General features: G+C 45.1%; 1 protein-coding gene across 4 annotated transcripts in view; it reads left to right on the top strand.

Moving 5' to 3' along the window:
* LOC141145657 (uncharacterized) overlaps positions 1–15549 on the top strand; it is a 121275-nt gene extending 105726 nt beyond the window's left edge. For all 4 annotated transcript variants that reach the window (XM_073632493.1, XM_073632494.1, XM_073632496.1 and 1 more), the window contains exons 4-6: positions 4134–4202; positions 6166–6261; positions 7970–15549. In XM_073632493.1, the coding sequence (XP_073488594.1) occupies positions 4134–4202; positions 6166–6261; positions 7970–9930 (2126 nt within the window). In that variant the 3' untranslated portion in view covers positions 9931–15549. The remainder of the gene's footprint in view (positions 1–4133; positions 4203–6165; positions 6262–7969) is intronic.
* The last annotated feature ends 1366 nt before the right edge of the window (positions 15550–16915 follow it).

The raw sequence follows: 16915 nt of genomic DNA, 5'->3' as shown, positions 1-16915 counted from the left end.
CCCCCCCCATAACAGACTCCCCCATATCACATACTTCCCCCATCACAGATACCCCCATAACAGACTTCGCCATCACAGACTCCCCCATCACAGATCCCCCATAACAGACTCCGCCATCACAGATCCCCCCATAACAGACTCTGCCATCACAGATCCCCCTATAACAGACCCCCCCCCCCATCACAGATCTCCCCATATCACAGTTCACCCCCATATCACAGAGCCCCCCCCATAACAGACTCCCCCATATCAGTCCCCCCCATATCACAGATCCCCCCATAACAGACTCCCCCATCACAGATCCCCTCATATCACAGTCCCCCCCATATCACAGATCCCCCCCATAACAGACTCTCCCATCACAGATCCCCCCCATATTACAGATCCCACATCACAGATCCCCCTATAACAGACTCCCCCATCACAGATCCCCCCCCCCCCATAACAGACTCCCCCATCACAGTTCCCCCATAACAGACTCCGCCATCACAGATCTCCCCATATCACAGTCCCCCCCATCACAGATCCCCCCATATCACAGTCCCCCCCCATCACAGATCCCCCCATATCACAGTCCCCCCCCATCACAGATCCCCCATAACAGATTCCCCCATATCACAGTCCCCCCATCACAGATCCCCCATAACAGATTCCGCTATCACAGATCCCCCCATATCACAGTCCCCCCCCCATATTAGACTACCTCATAGATGCCCCCATAACAGACTCCCCTCATCGATATTACACTGCCGCCCCTTCTATAATATCACAGCACTCCCACTCCCCTCTGTTACCTGTATCACACAAGACACAAAGCATGGTAAGTCCGGACAACGGGCGGGACTTTGCAAGTGAAAGGTGATTGATTCCTGGGACCACCCTGATGCCTAGTAACCAATCACCCGCTTCTTAACACAAAAGGTCCTTTGTCCAGACCTGTCATGTTTCCCGTCCTGTGTGATAAAAGTAGCAGAGGGCAGGGGGAGTGATGCGATGTTAAACGGGCAGTCCGAGGGCCGGATAAAAAACGCTGGTGGGCCAGATTCGGCCCGCGGGCCGTAGTTTGAGGACCCCTGTTCTAAGGCATGTATTTCATAATGGGCTAGTATGCGGTGCATAGTAGCTCATTATGCCTTTGCCTTGCAGGTTTATTTATTTGTGCGGGTATACAACCGCTTTAACATTGGCGTCTATGGAAAATCTTGGTCAGCTTGGCGTGGCAAGCTGACCAAGATTGCACTGCACATGCGCTAGATCAGCAGGTGCATGCTGGGTAGCCAGCATGCACGGAATCCAGGAAGGAGAACACCGTGGCTTCAGATGCCCACACTGGAGATGGCCGCGCTTGTGCAGGAACTTCACAAAGTAAGAAAACGATGCTGCACAAATAGAATACTGGGCATAGTTTACAGCATATCTTTGTTACATTGCATGAGTATTCTAGGGGTATATTTACCTTAAAAGTCATATTTTGGCCGGAACTTCGCTTTAAGGGGAAAAACAAAATCACGTTTACAAGGCCCGAGAACCATAAGTTGATGTTGACATCACTCCGGTTCTCAGAGGGCATAGAGATAAGCAGTGGCCATCTAGCCATCGCTTATCTCTATGGAAAAATCCTGCTGACGCCGGATGGTTTCCGGAGCTACCGATTTTAGTAACGTTAGCCCAGAAAGCAGAGGGGGGGAGGTGGCACTTCTCCTGCCACTTCTAAAAGTGATCTTGCAGCGAATTCCCCACTGGGATTACTTTTATCTTAAAGCCGGCCGCCTAACGAACAAAATGATACCGGGGTTATGGCATCTGGCTGCAGCCATAACCCCGATATTTAATGTAAAAAAACATAACGTACATTTACAGTTAGGCATTCGGCAAGGGGCCTAACTTTTCCTATACCGGACTTTATTAGGAACTAGATGGGGAGCCATCTAGTGGCCAGCCAGCTAAACTGCACCTGAAAGTGGCGTGTAGAAAAAAAATGATCGAAGAATGCGAGTTTGAAGGTGGCTGCTGTCCTTGTCTGAAACTGAACGGAACCCCGGCACTGTGAGGCTGCGGTGTCACTACGCTGTATTCTCCAAGTACTCCTATCAGATGTTTTAGGACTTATAAAAACAAAATGTATGAGTGTTCGATATTTATAGAAATAAAACGTTCATATACATGATGATGACATTATTCCAAACACAAACGGCTGAAATGTCCCAAGTATTGCAAACCAGAGGCACGATTTACAAAAATAAATGCTACTCTTGTCTGCATTAGCAAATTTCATTATATTAAATAAAATTAAAATATATTTCATGAATAAAAAAGAAAACCTTTCTATTCCTGTGAATTGAACCCAGACAGCTCAGATAACAAGCTCTCTGTCTGCCATGGGCATTGTGAGCGCTTTGCCTCATTGGAGTCTGCAGTAATACTAACATATCGCCTGAATATATAACTATCCAATATGGCTCCCCCCTCATAGTTTTCCTACAGTGCCTTGAAAAAGTATTCATACCCCTTAATTTTCCACATTTCGTCATGTTACAACCAAAAACTTAAATGTATTTTATTGGGATTTTATGTGATAGACCATTGGCAGATAATTGTGAAGTGGAAGGAAAATGATACAAATAAATATGTGAAAAGTGGGGGGGGGGGGGGGGCATTTGTATTCAGCCCCCTTTACTCTGATACCCCCAACTAAAATCTAGTGGAACCAATTGCCTTCAGAAGTCACCTAATTAGTAAATAGAGTCCACTTGTGTGTAATTTAATCTCAGTATAAATACAGCTATTCTGTGAAGCCCTCATAGGTTTGTTAGAGAACCTTAGTGAACAAACAGCATCACGAAGGCCAAGGAACACACCAGACAGGTCAGGGATAACGTTGTGGAGAAATATAAAGCAGGGTTAGGTTATAAAAAAATCTCCCAAGCTTTGAACATCTCACAGAGCTCTGTTCAATCCATCATCTGAAAATGGAAAGAGTATTGCACAACTGCAAACCTACCAAGACATGGCCGTCCACCTAAACTGACCGGCCAGGCAAGGAGAGCATTCATCAGAGAAGAGCCAAGAGGTCCATGGTAACTCTGGAGGAGCTGCAGAGATCCACAGCTCAGGTGGGAGAATCTGTCCACAGGACAACTATTAGTCGTGTTCTCCACAAATCTGCCCTTTATGGAAGAGTGACAAGAAGAAAGACATTGGTGAAAGAAAGTCATAAGAAGTCCTGTTTGCAGGTTGTGAGAAGCCATGTGGAGGACACAGCAAACATGTGGAAGAAGGTGATCTGGTCAGAGGAGACCAAAACTCAACTTTCTGGTCTAAAAGCAAAACGCTATGTGTGAGGGAAAACTAACACTGCACATCACTCTGAACACACCATCCCCACCGTGAAACATGGTGGTGGCAGCATCATGTGGTGGGGATGGTTTTCTTCAGCAGGGACAGGGAAGCTGGTCAGAGTTGATGGGAAGATGGATGGAGACAAATACAGGACAATCTTAGAAGAAAACCTGTTAGAGTTTACAAAAGATTTGAGACTGGGGCGGAGGTTCACCTTCCAGCAGGACAACGACCCGAAACATATAGCCAGAGCTGCAATGGAATGGTTTAGATCAAAGCATGTTCATGTGTTAGAATGGCCCAGTCACAGTCCAGACCTAAATCACATTGAGAATCTGAGCCAAGACTTGAAAATTGCTGTTCACAGACGCTCTCCATCCAATCTGACAGAGCTTGAGATATTTTACAAAGAAGAATGGGCAGAAATGTCCCTCTCTAGATGTGCAAAGCTGGTAGAGACATCCCCAAAAAGACTTACAGCTGTAATTGCAGAGAAAGGGGGTTCTACAAAGTATTGACTTTTCACATATTTATTTTTAAAAAAAAAAAATGTTGAAAATCATTTTCCTTTCACTTCACAATTATGTGCCACTTTGTGTTGGTCTATCACAAAAAAAAAATCCCAATAAAATACATTTACGTTTTTTGGTTGTAACATGACAAAATGTGGAAAATGTCAAGGGGGTACGAATACTTTTTCAAGGCACTGTAACATAAAAAGTACTTCAGCTCTTCTTTATAGACATATCACCTGCCTTCTTTTCAGTGTCAATTTCCCTGTTTTTCTCATGTAGATAAAGCTTCGTATGGGCTTGGTGAGGCGATATCACGGACCTCTGGATCTCCGGAAATTGAAGTAAACGGTGAGAATTTAAGAAGCTCTGTAGGGTTGAATGTTAGATTCACTTTACATTCACTGACTAATACATTGGGGAGGACTCCTCACTAGAGTGCCCAAGAGAAGAGAGCCAGCATGGGATTTATATAGAGGGCAGCACCTGAACTGGTCTACCAATACTGGGTGGGCAATGTGCTACTTGACCTGAGTGGCTGAACAGACTTTGTAGATTCACACAGTAAGGAAACCCAGATAGATATTGGTTCAGGCACTGCTGCGGTTGGTGGTACCTTCACACAGTGGGGGAAATAATGATTTCCTCCCCTGCAGATTGTGTAAGTTTGCCCACTTACAAAGAAATGAAGGGTCTATAATTTTTATCATAGGTGTATTTTATATGATAGAGACAGAATATCAACCAAAAATCCAGAAAAAACACGATATAAATGTTATAAATGGAGTGGCAGTTCAGTGAGTAAAATAAGTATTAGCTCTCCAAGCAAACAATGACCTAGTAGTTGGTGGAGAAACCCTTGTTGGCAATCACAGAGGTCAGACGTTTCTTGTAGTTGGTGACCAGGTTTGCACACATCTCAGGAGGGATTTTGGTCCACTCTTCTTTACAGATCTTCTATAAATCCTGAAGGTTTCTTGGCTGTCGCTTGGCGGCTTGAAGTTTCAGCTTCCTCCATAAATTTTCTATAGGATTATGGTCTGGAGACTGACTAGGCCAATCCATGACCTTAATGTGCGTCTAATTCAGCCACTCCTTTGTTGCCTTGGCGGTATGTTTTGGGTCATTGTCATGCTGGAAGACCCATCCATGACCCATCTTCAGTGTTCTGGCTGAGGGAAGAAGGTTCTCATCCAAGATTTTACAATACGTGGTCCCGTCCATTGGCCCCTCAATGCGACAAAGTTGGCCTGTATCTTTATCAGAGAAACAAGCCCAAATCATCATGTTTCCACCTCCGTGTGTGACTGTAGGGATGGTGTGCTTAGGGTCATAGTCAGCATTGTTCTTCCTCCAAACATGGCGAGTCGAGTTAATGCCAAAGAGCTCAATTTTGGTCTCATCTGACCACAGCACTTTCTCCCAATCCTTCTCTGAATCATTTTAGATGTTGGCCAACTTTAGATGGACCTGTACATGTGCCTTCTTGAGGAGGGGGACCTTGCAGGCGCTGCAGGATTTCAAACCATGGCGGCGTATTGTGTTACCAATGGTCCGTTTGGTGACTGTGGTCCCAACTGCCTTGAGATCATTCACAAGCTCCTCCCGTGTAGTTCTGGGCTGATCCCTCACTTTTCTCATGACCATCCTCACCCTAAGAGGAGAAATCCTCCATGGAGCTCCAGACCGAGGGCGATTGGTTATTTTGTATTTCTTCCAAGTTGTCTCCTTCTCACCAAGCTTCTTGCTGATGGTCTTGTAGTCCATTCCAGCCTTGTGCAGGTCTACAATCTTGTCCCTGACGTCCTCTGACAGATCTTTGGTCTTGTCCATGATGGTGAGGTTGGAATGGAAGAAAGAGATTCTGGTGGACAGGTGTCTTTTATACACATAACGAGTTGTCGTTAGGAGCACCTACTTACATTGACAGGACAATCTGTGTACCACATGAGCACCTACTGTATCCAGTCTGTGGGGGGCAGAATTATTGTTGGTTGGTAGGGGATCAAATACTTATTTTACTCACTGAACTGCAACTCCATTTATAACATTTGTATCGTGTTTTTTTTCTGGATTTTTGGTTGATATTCTGTCTCTACCATACAAAATACGCATATATGATAAATTATAGACTCTCCATTTCTTGTGGGCAACCTTACACAATCTGCAGGGTATCAAATTATTTTCCCCCACTGTACATAGGTGATGGGTTACCATTAATTTGTCAGATCATATTTCCATTAAGTGGATGGATGCTGTGTATATGGCAGGGGCCTAGGGAGAACCGCCCTCTAACCCATCCTATGTTACGCAGGTATTGACATGGACACCCTGAAGAAGGACCCCACCTTCTGTAAACAGAAGAGTTTACAAGACTGGGAATTGGAGCGTCACATGATCGCAGCTTTAGGTGGGTAAAAAGGGAATTTCGTGGTGGGTTTTTTTTTTTTGCTTTATTTAAATAATAAAATATAATAAATAAAATTGTATATTGAATAACTCAGGTATAAGTAGTGCTTTCCAATGAGTTCAGTCCAGCCAAGAAAATTTAGGGCTTGTTGGCCCACTTTTATTTCAAAGAAGAAATAAAGGTTCTAATGGAAAAAAAAAAAAGTTGCCCTCACAAGGGTTTTCACCATCACTTCGAACGCCAAAGTAAAATTACATTAAACCTTCTGGCTTCCTCTCGCACCATTGCTGCTCAGACCTCAAGCTTGGGCCCTTTGGCTGGTCCCTCAGACTATTACACAGCACCAAAACAAAAAAAGTGCTCATTGCTTAATTCCACAAAACTTTTTCATAAATAAATCCATGACAGCACTCCTTGTGCTTCCAGGATCACTCCATGTGTCCCTGTATTTTCTCACACTCGCCAGAAGTATATGACTGTTAGTGTTGGCATAAGAGTCAAACGCTGGTTTTGCACCACTTGTGGGTCTCTCCTGATGCTCCAGTTCCTTTTTAACTGGTATAGTGTGGACTTATTCAATGTACATGTGTTCAGCCAAAATCTTTCATTTGTAATCCCCCGTACTCAAAACAGACATAGAAATCAAGGGGAAAGCTACCATAGTGCAATCTCGTTTTATGCCCTCACATAGACTTGTATTACAATCGCAAGTACCCAGGAAGCACCGCTTGGTGTGCACTCCAAAGACCCAAAGTGACATCACTGGGAGCCCTGCCCAACATGTTTCGTCATAACCGGTGAATGTCGACTCTTCAGGAGCAGGCCCTGACCTCTGGGCAGGGCACCTCCTGTCTTCCAGGTGGATCCCTGAACTTTGACCAGGCCCTAGATTATAAAGTCTGCTGGAATCTCGTAAAACCTGGACACTGGGTTAGAGACTTTTTTGATCCCAAAGCTCTTCAAAGTCTCTGAACTGCAGACCCTAACCTGGGAGTATCTGTAGAAAACCACAAAGGCAATTTTCTCTGTCCAGAATAGACACTCTGAAGCCCCTCAATCTACATACTTGAGAACACTTTGTCATTTTTGCCTATTTCAACCCAAAGCCAGGGCACCCCACAGTTGCCAGAAGCAAATAAATACTAATGCCCTCACATAGACTTGTATTGCAATCACAAGTAACCAGGAAACAGTGTGTGCTCTGAAAACTGGAAGTGATGATACTGGGAGCCCTGTCCAGCGTGTTTCTTCATAACTAATGGACAGCTTCAGGAGCATGCCCACGCCTTTTCTTCTGGACAATGCACCCCCTGTCCTCCAGGTGTAGCCCTAAACTATGACCAGGCCCTAGAATATAAAGCTTGTTGGTCTCTCGTTAACCCTGGACAATAGGTAAGAGGCTTCCTCAATCCCAAAGCTCTTTGAGGCCTCTGAACCCCAGACCCTAATCAAGGAGTATCCAGGGAAAACTAAAAAGGCAATTTTCTCTGTTCAAAACAGATACTCTGAAGCCCCTTAATCTGCCTCCCTGAGAACCCTGTGTCATGTTTGCCTAATTTAACCCAAAGGCAGGCAACAGCACTGTCACAGTTGCCAGAATACAGTATCTTCCCCTTAAGTGGACCTTTTACTTGTCCTTTTTCCTGGCCTTTATCTGTATGATGTCACAATCTTGCAGCGTTGTAATCATTTTGTCATTTTGTTGTAGGCTGTGAACCTCCCATTCCAAACCAGAACATTCCGGAGTCGCACCAAAAGGAGCAAAACAGCCTTGCCTCTTTCAGGAAGAAAATGTTACGCGATTCCAGCCTAGAGCCAAAATGCCTCAAGTGTAATGGCATCTTAAGATGCTACTGTGACATTCTGAAGCAAAAACGAAAGAAGCCATTCGTGTGTGAGGACTGCGGAAAATCTTATCGCCTGCAAATGTACCTCCTTTTACACCAGAAGTCACATTTCCAAGAACACCTCTACAAGTGCCCTTTGTGCGAAAAAAGCTTTGACAAAGACTTGGTGCTACGGAAACACATGAGGACCCACCAGGGACTGACCGGAATACACCTGGATTTCTGCCGGAGCGCCACCAGGACACCACCGGACACCTTGCCGATAGCTACCGGGATGCTACCGGACATCATAGCCTTCGGGACACCACTGGGAGCCCCGCAGGCCGCCTTATACACCTGTGAACAATGCCAAGAAGTCTTCCCCAGCAAAAACCTTCTACAGATCCACAGCCGGGACCACAAGAAAGTGAAGAAGCACTCCTGTTTGATATGCGGGCAGATCGTCCAGTCGTATGCTGAACTTAACATACACTTGAAGGGGCACAGGAAGCCCTACGGATGCAGTGTGTGTGGAAAGATCTTTACCAATAGGCCAGATTTCATGGCCCACCTCCGTGAACACTCCGGGGAGCAGATATACAAGTGTAAAGTCTGCATGAAAGGTTACAGCAGGCTATCCTTTTTATTTAAACACGTAAGAGTTCATTTACCTCAGGCAGCCCAAATATCAAAGCCGGACCAACCATCACTCCCGGAAGAGAACAAGGAGGAGCTTGGAGAAACCGAAACAACTGTCTTCCATGGATTGCCCCAGAAAGAGGAGGAGTTCACTGGAACGCCCCTCAGCTGCTTTCCTTCCACACCAAAGGTCAACATGGATACAGCCAAGGACAGCGAACAAACTTTGAAAGTCAGGAATGAACATCCTGTAGAATTTAAACCATTTCAAAAAGGGAAACGGATAAAGTGCAAAAAATGTAAAAAGCGGTTTCGATACCAGGAATCGTTCAGAAGACACGGAAAGTCTCACCAGATCAGGTTCACGTGCTACCGGTGTGGACAGGTCTTCCGCAAACTGGTCAAATTATACCTCCATAGACGTGACCACAAGAACTACAGGCCGTTCATGTGTAAGCACTGCACCAAAACCTTCAGCTCCAGATCGCTGCTCCTCCTGCACCTCAATTCTCACGACCTTTCCGAGAAGGGGAGCCGATATCCATGTGCCTATTGTAGGAAGGTCTTCAGGTCACAAGCCAACTGCATTTTGCACCAGAAAACCCACATCTATAAGCCAGCTAAGAGCCCACCCAAAACTAACTTGGCGACCTTCAGCAATATACAGATCGCTTCGTTTTCTGACCAGAAAAGTGTGGAGACTAGGCCGTGTCAGGAAGGTCCGCCAGCTAGGAACCCACCCAAAACTAACTTGGCGACCTTCAGCAATATACAGATCGCTCCGTTTTCAGACCAGAAAAGTGTGGAGACTAGGCCGTGTCAGGAAGGTCCACCAGCTAAGAGCCCACCCAAAACTAACTTGGCGACCTTCAGCAATATACAGATCGCTCCGTTTTTTGACCAGAAAAGTGTGGGGACTAGGCCGTGTCAGGAAGGTCCGCCAGCTAAGAGCCCACCCAAAACTAACTTGGCGACCTTCAGCAATATACAGATCACTCAGTTTTCTGACCAAAAAAGTGTGGAGACTAGGCCGTGTCAGGAAGATCCGCCAGCTAAGAGCCCACCCAAAACTGACTTTGCAACCTTCAGCAATATACAGATCACTCCGTTTTCTAACAAGAAAAGTGTGGAGAATAGGCTGTGTCAGGAAGGTCCGCCCGCTAAGATCTACGTCAAGCAGGTGTCCTACCGGCCTTGCCTTTGAATAAACACTTTGTGGCAATGTTTCTAAAACTGTACTGTGCAATTTGACAAAAAAAAAGAATGTTAAGTGTTTAGTGTATTGTTTGTGATGTTTTAATGTTGTGTCTGTCTGAGCATCCAATGCTCGCAGTGTTGTTGTAGTATGTGGAAGATGGCAGAAGGGTTAAAGGGGGGGTATCGGTGGCCCATTGGCACATGGCCTATGTGTTTTTAAGAGAATAGACCTCATCTTCTGACCTTGTGATGTCTATTAGACCTATAGCCAAAGGGGTCTCTACCGCATGCCCTTTTTGATGGTCTTGTATTTTTGTATTGGTTCAAATGGCTCAATACAAAGTGGTTGCAAAGCATTTTCGTTACTGAGAAGGAAAGTGTTCTGATTTGGACCAATGCCTGGTCCATTTTTTTTTTTTTTTTTTTTAAATCGTGAATTTGTACTGTTTAAACTTGCTATATAAGACTCCACAAGACGCCTGTTAGTGCCTTTTTATTATCTGCTTATGTGCCCCTCTCAGGTTTAGTTTCAATCTGTTACCGGGTCTGACCTTCCCTAATGTGATGGCTAAGCCACACTGATCAATAGGACTGCCCTTGTAACATGTATCACAATCAACATTTTCATGCGTAGGCACCCCAACACATGCGTTTTATGTTTGTACATGCGCATATGTAAGGGTGGGGGCCTCAAAAAAAATTTCTTGGGGGTTGTGCTTGGGTGTAGCTTTTATTTTTATAATTTTTTTTTTTTCTTATCACGTAGGGTCAAAAAGTCCCCAATGTGATGATTTTTTGGTGACCGGTTCTCTTTAATGAGACATGCAGGGTCTAAAACAGGGGTCTCAAACTGGTGGCCCTTCAGCTGTTGCGGAACTACAAGTCCCACCATGCCTCTGCCTACGGGAGTCATGCTTGTAACTGTCAGCCTTGCAATGCCTCATGGGATCTGTAGTTTTGTGACAGCTGGAGGGCTGCCAGTTTGAGACCCCTGGTCTAAAATGTCTCCTCCCAATGTCTCCTCTGGGCTCACTACATGTAATGCAATGCAGATCCCCATGCTGGCTGGGGGAAACTGGCAACGGGTGACGTCGCTTCCGGGTCAGGAACACCCTATGCCAGTCCCAGGCCTGCAGATGGGCAAGCCTAGCATATGGAAGCAATTGGGCAGCAGAGAAGCCGCACGAATGCTTCCACCATGGCCACATTAAGAAAAAAAACTACCTACCCGAAACTGCATGTGTCGTGCGATACAAATTGTTCATCCCTGCAACAGTGAATAGGCTGACAAAAGCCCAGGCGCCAGGATGCAATTTCTAGTCGCCATGACGACCTGGGATTTGTTGAGCCCTGGCCAGGTCCCAGAAGTTAAAAAAAAAAAAAAAACAATCTGAGAAGGGCATCTAAACAGCTCTAATTATCCCCTACCTGCCCGCTATGGTGTCCCTTTAAACAGTTTGGAACACCTGGGTGGTGGGAAGGATCGGTGATCATGTGACCACTGTCGTAGTGGTCACATGACCTGCCAGACCAAGAGCTGCCTTTTGGTCAGAAAAAGGGTTAAGAGTGATAGCGGAGTATTGTGGAAGGATTTTAAAATGGTGGACAGGTTAATTTCTAAGGAAACGCTCATCAGCTGCTTATATATATATATATATATATAACACTTAAGCCTCATTCCCACGTGTCACATTTTAGGGCGGCTCATTAATTTCAATGGGCTGCCCTATCATGAGAAATATGCAAAAAAAAAAAGGTGCTGGCACGACTTTAAAATTGCGGTGCCATGTGTTTTGGTGGGTGCAAACGTGCTTGCTAGATGCGTGGGGATGCCATTCAGAATTAATTGCATACTCAGGTGTCTGCAAAAGGCCAGCAGTGCAGGAAAACGTGATTTTTGCATGCATTTCGGATCTGCACCTGGTGTGACCGAGCCCATAAAACCTAACTCCATACAAATGCTTTGTTTTGGATGAAGTCAAGCATCATTCCAAAAATGCTGATTTTTTTTTTTTTTTTTAATTTATGTTCTATATTATGTTAGATATCTATGTTCTATGTTTGTCTGTGACCCCCACTGAGATTTTCCCAAAGTTCCTGTATCAGTGATACCAGGATAAGGGGGGCAGTTGTCACTAGTACAAGGCGGCCAAGACCATTTTTAAATGTTTGTTAGGTGTAACCCTCCCCCACTCTAATAAATGTATTTGTCTACCTGTTGGAGAGATTTCCCATCACTTCCTGTCTAACAGAAACACGTACAGACTAAAATTTTAAATCTGACCTTTTGACCCCTTTCTTTATTCTGCCCAAGACAAAACATTTTGGGTGGAGTTGGGCTTTAAATGAGCACGTGACTTGAAGAAATTGTTATGTAAAAGAGCTGCTTAAGACATAACTCTGGGGCCTATCAGAGGTCTTTTTTATGGGAAATATGAATCGTGGTGGATGTGTCTGGAAACTAGGCAATTTTTAACTGTATTTCTGAAAGTTCTAAATAACATAATTTCTCTGGAAATTTCCATCACCTTAAGGCAGGGGTCTCTAAACTTTCTAACCAAAGGGCCAGTTTATGGTCCTTCAGGTTTGGGGGGGGGGGCCCACAGACGGTGTCAGTGGGACAGTGGGAGGAGAAGATGTTTTTTCTTTGGCGTCAGTGGGAGGACTAGTTGCCCCACCTTTGGTGTCAATGGAAGGAATTATGCCCCATTGTTGGTGCCAGTGGAAGGAACTGTGCCCCCTCATTGGGGTCAGTAGGAGGAATTATGCCCCACTGTTGGTGTCAGTGGATGGAATAGTGCCCCAAGAGCTGGATAACGGCAAGCAAAGGGCCACATCCCGGTTTGGAGACCACTGCCCTAAGGCATGGGTGCTTAACCTGTGGCCCTCCAGTTGTTGCAAAACATCAAGTCCCATAAGGCATTGCAAGGCTGACCATTACAAGCATGACAAAAGCAGAGGCATGATGGGAATTGTAGTTCCGCAACAGCTGGAGGGCCACAGGTTGCCCTAAGAGCTCCTTGACATAGGCTTCAGAGCAGTTTTTGTCCCTATACAAGTCAGGGGGAAGTACAAAGGCAGCTCAGAGATTGGTGCAGGTCAGAAGCAGCTCAGACTGATGCTGAAAGCTCGGTGCATTCACCTATCTTCACAAGCTGTAAGGCAGACCAGATCCACTTTGTTGTAATAGTCTAGGCCAGTGGTCTCCAGTCTGGCCAGTCTAGGCCAGTGGTCTCCAAACTGCGACCCAAGGGCTGGATGTGGCCCTTTTCTTGCCTTTGTCTGGCCCTTGAGGCAATCTTTCTCCCACTGTTCTCAACAATGAGGCACCATTGCTTTCACTGACACCAACAGTGGGGCACTATTCCTCCCACTGATATTAATGATGGGGCACTATTCTTCCCATTGACACCAACAATGGGGCACAATTCCTCCCACTGATATAGTTACATAGTTAGTAAGGTTGAATAAAGTTCATCCAGTTCAACCGAGTGAGTGTGGGTGCGTGTCTACAATCATCCCTATTTATTTAAGGTACCCATATAGCGCCGCCAATTCACGCAGCACTCCACACATACATCGTACACCCACATCGGTCCCTACCCTCAAGGAGCCCACAATCCAAGGTCCCCAACTCACATTCATACACTAGGGCCAATTTTTTGAACAGAAGCATGTCTTTGGAGTGTGGGAGGAAACTGGAATACCCGGAGGAAACCCACGCAGGCACAGGGAGAACATGCAAACTCCAGGCAGGTAGTGTCGTGGTTGAGATTCAAACCAGCGACCCTTTTTACTGCTAGGCAAGAGTGCTACCCACTACACCACTGTGTTGCCCAAATGATATCAATTATGGGGCATCATTCTTCCCACTGACACCAACAATGGTGCACTGTTCCTGCAACGAATATTATGGGGCATTTTTCCTCCTCCTGACCACATTTTTTATATCCCGCTGACCACCAAACCTGAGACATTGTGGACTCCATCGATGCTGGGGCATTTTCTCCTCCCATTGGCCACAGTCCGGTCCTCCTAAAGTGTGAAAGGCAGGAAACTGGCCCTTTTTTTTAGGAAGTTTGGAGACCCCTGAGCTAAGCTGCATACTGCTGTATTTTTTTTCTGTGCTTCACTGCAAAAAGCTTCGACACCACCACTAGATCAATCCGACATCTTCACCCCACCAGACTCCTCCACTGACTCGTTTCTCCCCCATCTAGTCGTAGTCCAGATTGAGGGTGAAACGATTTGGGGGAGGAGCTTCATCTGGTGGGGGCTGAGAGGACTCTGTAATCGTGTCAAAGCTTATTAAAGCGATTGTTTTAAATCAAAGCGATTAAAGCAATTGTTTTGTGAGGAGAAGACGGATCACAGAGGGCCCAGCGCCTGCACTGGTTGCTGTGTGGAGGCCATCTGGAGAGGTACCATTTTGGAGTTGTCAACCTTTCTACCAATTTTTCATCTTTTCATCATTTTATTGTTCACTTCACTTTGACGTTGCAATCTTACATATCAAACTTTCATTTTGGAAAAATAAAAATTAACTTTGATAAAACTGAATAAAAAAAAAAAAAACTTCGGTAGCAATAGTAGTACTACAATAAGCCAAAAAGCAGATGGCCATTCTTTAGAAATTGGCCTCCAATATTGGCCAAGGTTTCATAGCCAGAAACTAAGGCATTGTCTTTTCTTCCTCATCCATTTGAGGGACGCAGGAAGGATATCATCTTTGGGTTATACTACCACCTACAGGTGGATTGGACACTGGTCAGACCAGTATGACCCCTCCCACTACCCAGCATGCCTCCGTTCATTGCTAGTACCCTGGATGTATGGATGTCTTTTTTCTTCACTTCTGCTGGGAAAGGTCTAACCAATATATTCTAGCCATTTTTATTTCCGTCCGTATTGACTTCAGGTTTCTGTTTTCTAGATCAACCTTTTTAGCCACAGAGGAACCCCTAAAATAATTTTGAGGTCTCCCAAAACCATTTCATTGCGGTCAAATGGGAAAAAAAATGCCCCATTCGTTGGTGGCCAGTAGGCAGAATGTCACCCATACTGACAGATAAATAAGATCATTGTTGTTGCATTGCCAAGTGGCGTTGGCCCTGGACCTATGCAGTCACCATCAAGTGGTAGGGTGACTTATTCACAACCCAAGTAACCTCTTGAGGAACCCTAGAGTTCTAGGAATCTCTAGTTGAGAATGGCTGCTCCAGATGGCCCCGGTAGGGAATTCGTTTTCGTTCCACCCTTCGGGATGGATCCCGGTAGACCAGCTTCCAAGCTTTTGGTCTATGGATCGGGGTTATTACTCCCGGCAACTATTCCCCACTAAATATTTGTTAGTTTTCTCCAGGATTAGGCATTGGTTCCCCTTCCTAGGTTACCACCTGCTTTTGTTTCACGTTCTTGTTACCAGATGGACTTTGCAGCCTCATCCATTCCCAGCTTTATATACTCTGGTCCTTCAGGTGGCCCTTGAGCTGCAGATGTTCACCAGTTTTCATTTTATTTATGTTGGGCCTGTTAGTGTTCGCTTTTTGTTTTGCACATTCCTACCGTGAGACGTCTTGGGGGTTGATTTACTAAAACTGGAGAGTGCAAAATCTGGTGCAGCTCTGCATAGAAACCAATCAGCTTCCAGTTTTTTATTTATTTTTTTTGTCAAAGCTTAATTGAACAAGCTGAAGTTTGAATCTAATTGGCTACCATGCACAGCTGCACCAGATTTTGCAGTTTTGGCAAATAAAACCCCATAGTGTCCCTTCAAGGGAGGAGAAACAAATTTAGGATTGTTGCACTCACCGTAAAAGCAGGGGTCTTAAACTGGCAGCCCTCCAGCTGTTGCAAAACTACAATTCCCATCATGCCTCTGCCTGTGGGAGTCATCCTTGTAACTGTCAGCCTTGCAATGCTGCATGAGACCTGTAGTTTCCCAACAGCTGGAGGGCTGCCAGTTTGAGACCCCCTGCCATTAAGGCACACAAATCCCACCCCTCTATGCTCTAAGTACTGCTTTGCTGCAAAACTGGGGCATGCTGGCAGTAGGAGGGGGGGCTACCTAGGCCAACTTACCCTTTTTATTATTTGCTAACGTCTCTCCTGTAGACAACAACATGACCCAACGGTATGTGGTTTCCAAGAAAAGGATTTTACGGTGAATACATAAATGCTATTTTGTAATACTTCTAGGCTCCTTTTACACTTGTGCGACTCCAAAGTTTTACGATTTCCAGTGCAACTATGATCCGACATTTACACTCTGGCACAAAGTCGCATCAAAGTACAGGCACCTTTTCAAAGTCGCACAGATCTGAACGGGTGCCATGACAAGTCGCCCAGGTGTGAATGGAACCTTACTGTACGTTGGCTGAGGTAAAGTCAAACATAAGAACCAAAAATGTTATACTGCAGCTTACAAGTTCTGAGATGTTACTAAGTTAGTTTTCTTTTTTTTTTCCGGAATTTTTACTTTTTTATTTTTACCCGATAATCTTGCCAGGGTCCTAGGGTGACAACGCTCAGTCACTGTACTGTATCTATGGAGGAGCAGCATTGTCACCCTAGGATCACAGAGTCCAACCCCTGCTCATCACTATTAGGGGAAGGCGTATTGTAAGTCACATAGGAGGTATGGACAGGGCTGACAACGCTGCTTGAGAATGAACTCGTCCACTCTGAATTTCTGGCAGGATCAGCGGGTATTTTTTTTATTTTTGCACAGATAGAACCCTTCCAGTTGCATATTTAAAAGAAGAAAAAAAGGGACCAAATAAGAGAAATATCTTGTTAGGGTGTACATGCCCTTTAAAGGAGGCAGCAAATGCCAGAGTTGTCAGTGTTAGTGTGTGTGTGGGATTACTAGACAGGAAGTTGGTTGTGTGTAGGAAAATATCTTCCCTCTGTTCCGCAAATAATTATTTTATACGGTTCTGTTCTTTGGAATGTTTATTAGCACCTTTATGGAAAATGTTCCTTTTCTGGCC

Source organism: Aquarana catesbeiana, linkage group LG05 (assembly GCF_042186555.1).
Source record: "Aquarana catesbeiana isolate 2022-GZ linkage group LG05, ASM4218655v1, whole genome shotgun sequence".
Taxonomy (NCBI): Eukaryota; Metazoa; Chordata; class Amphibia; order Anura; family Ranidae; genus Aquarana; species Aquarana catesbeiana.
The sequence above is the reverse complement of the archived record's forward strand: the minus strand, read 5'-3'. Positions and strand labels throughout refer to the sequence as shown.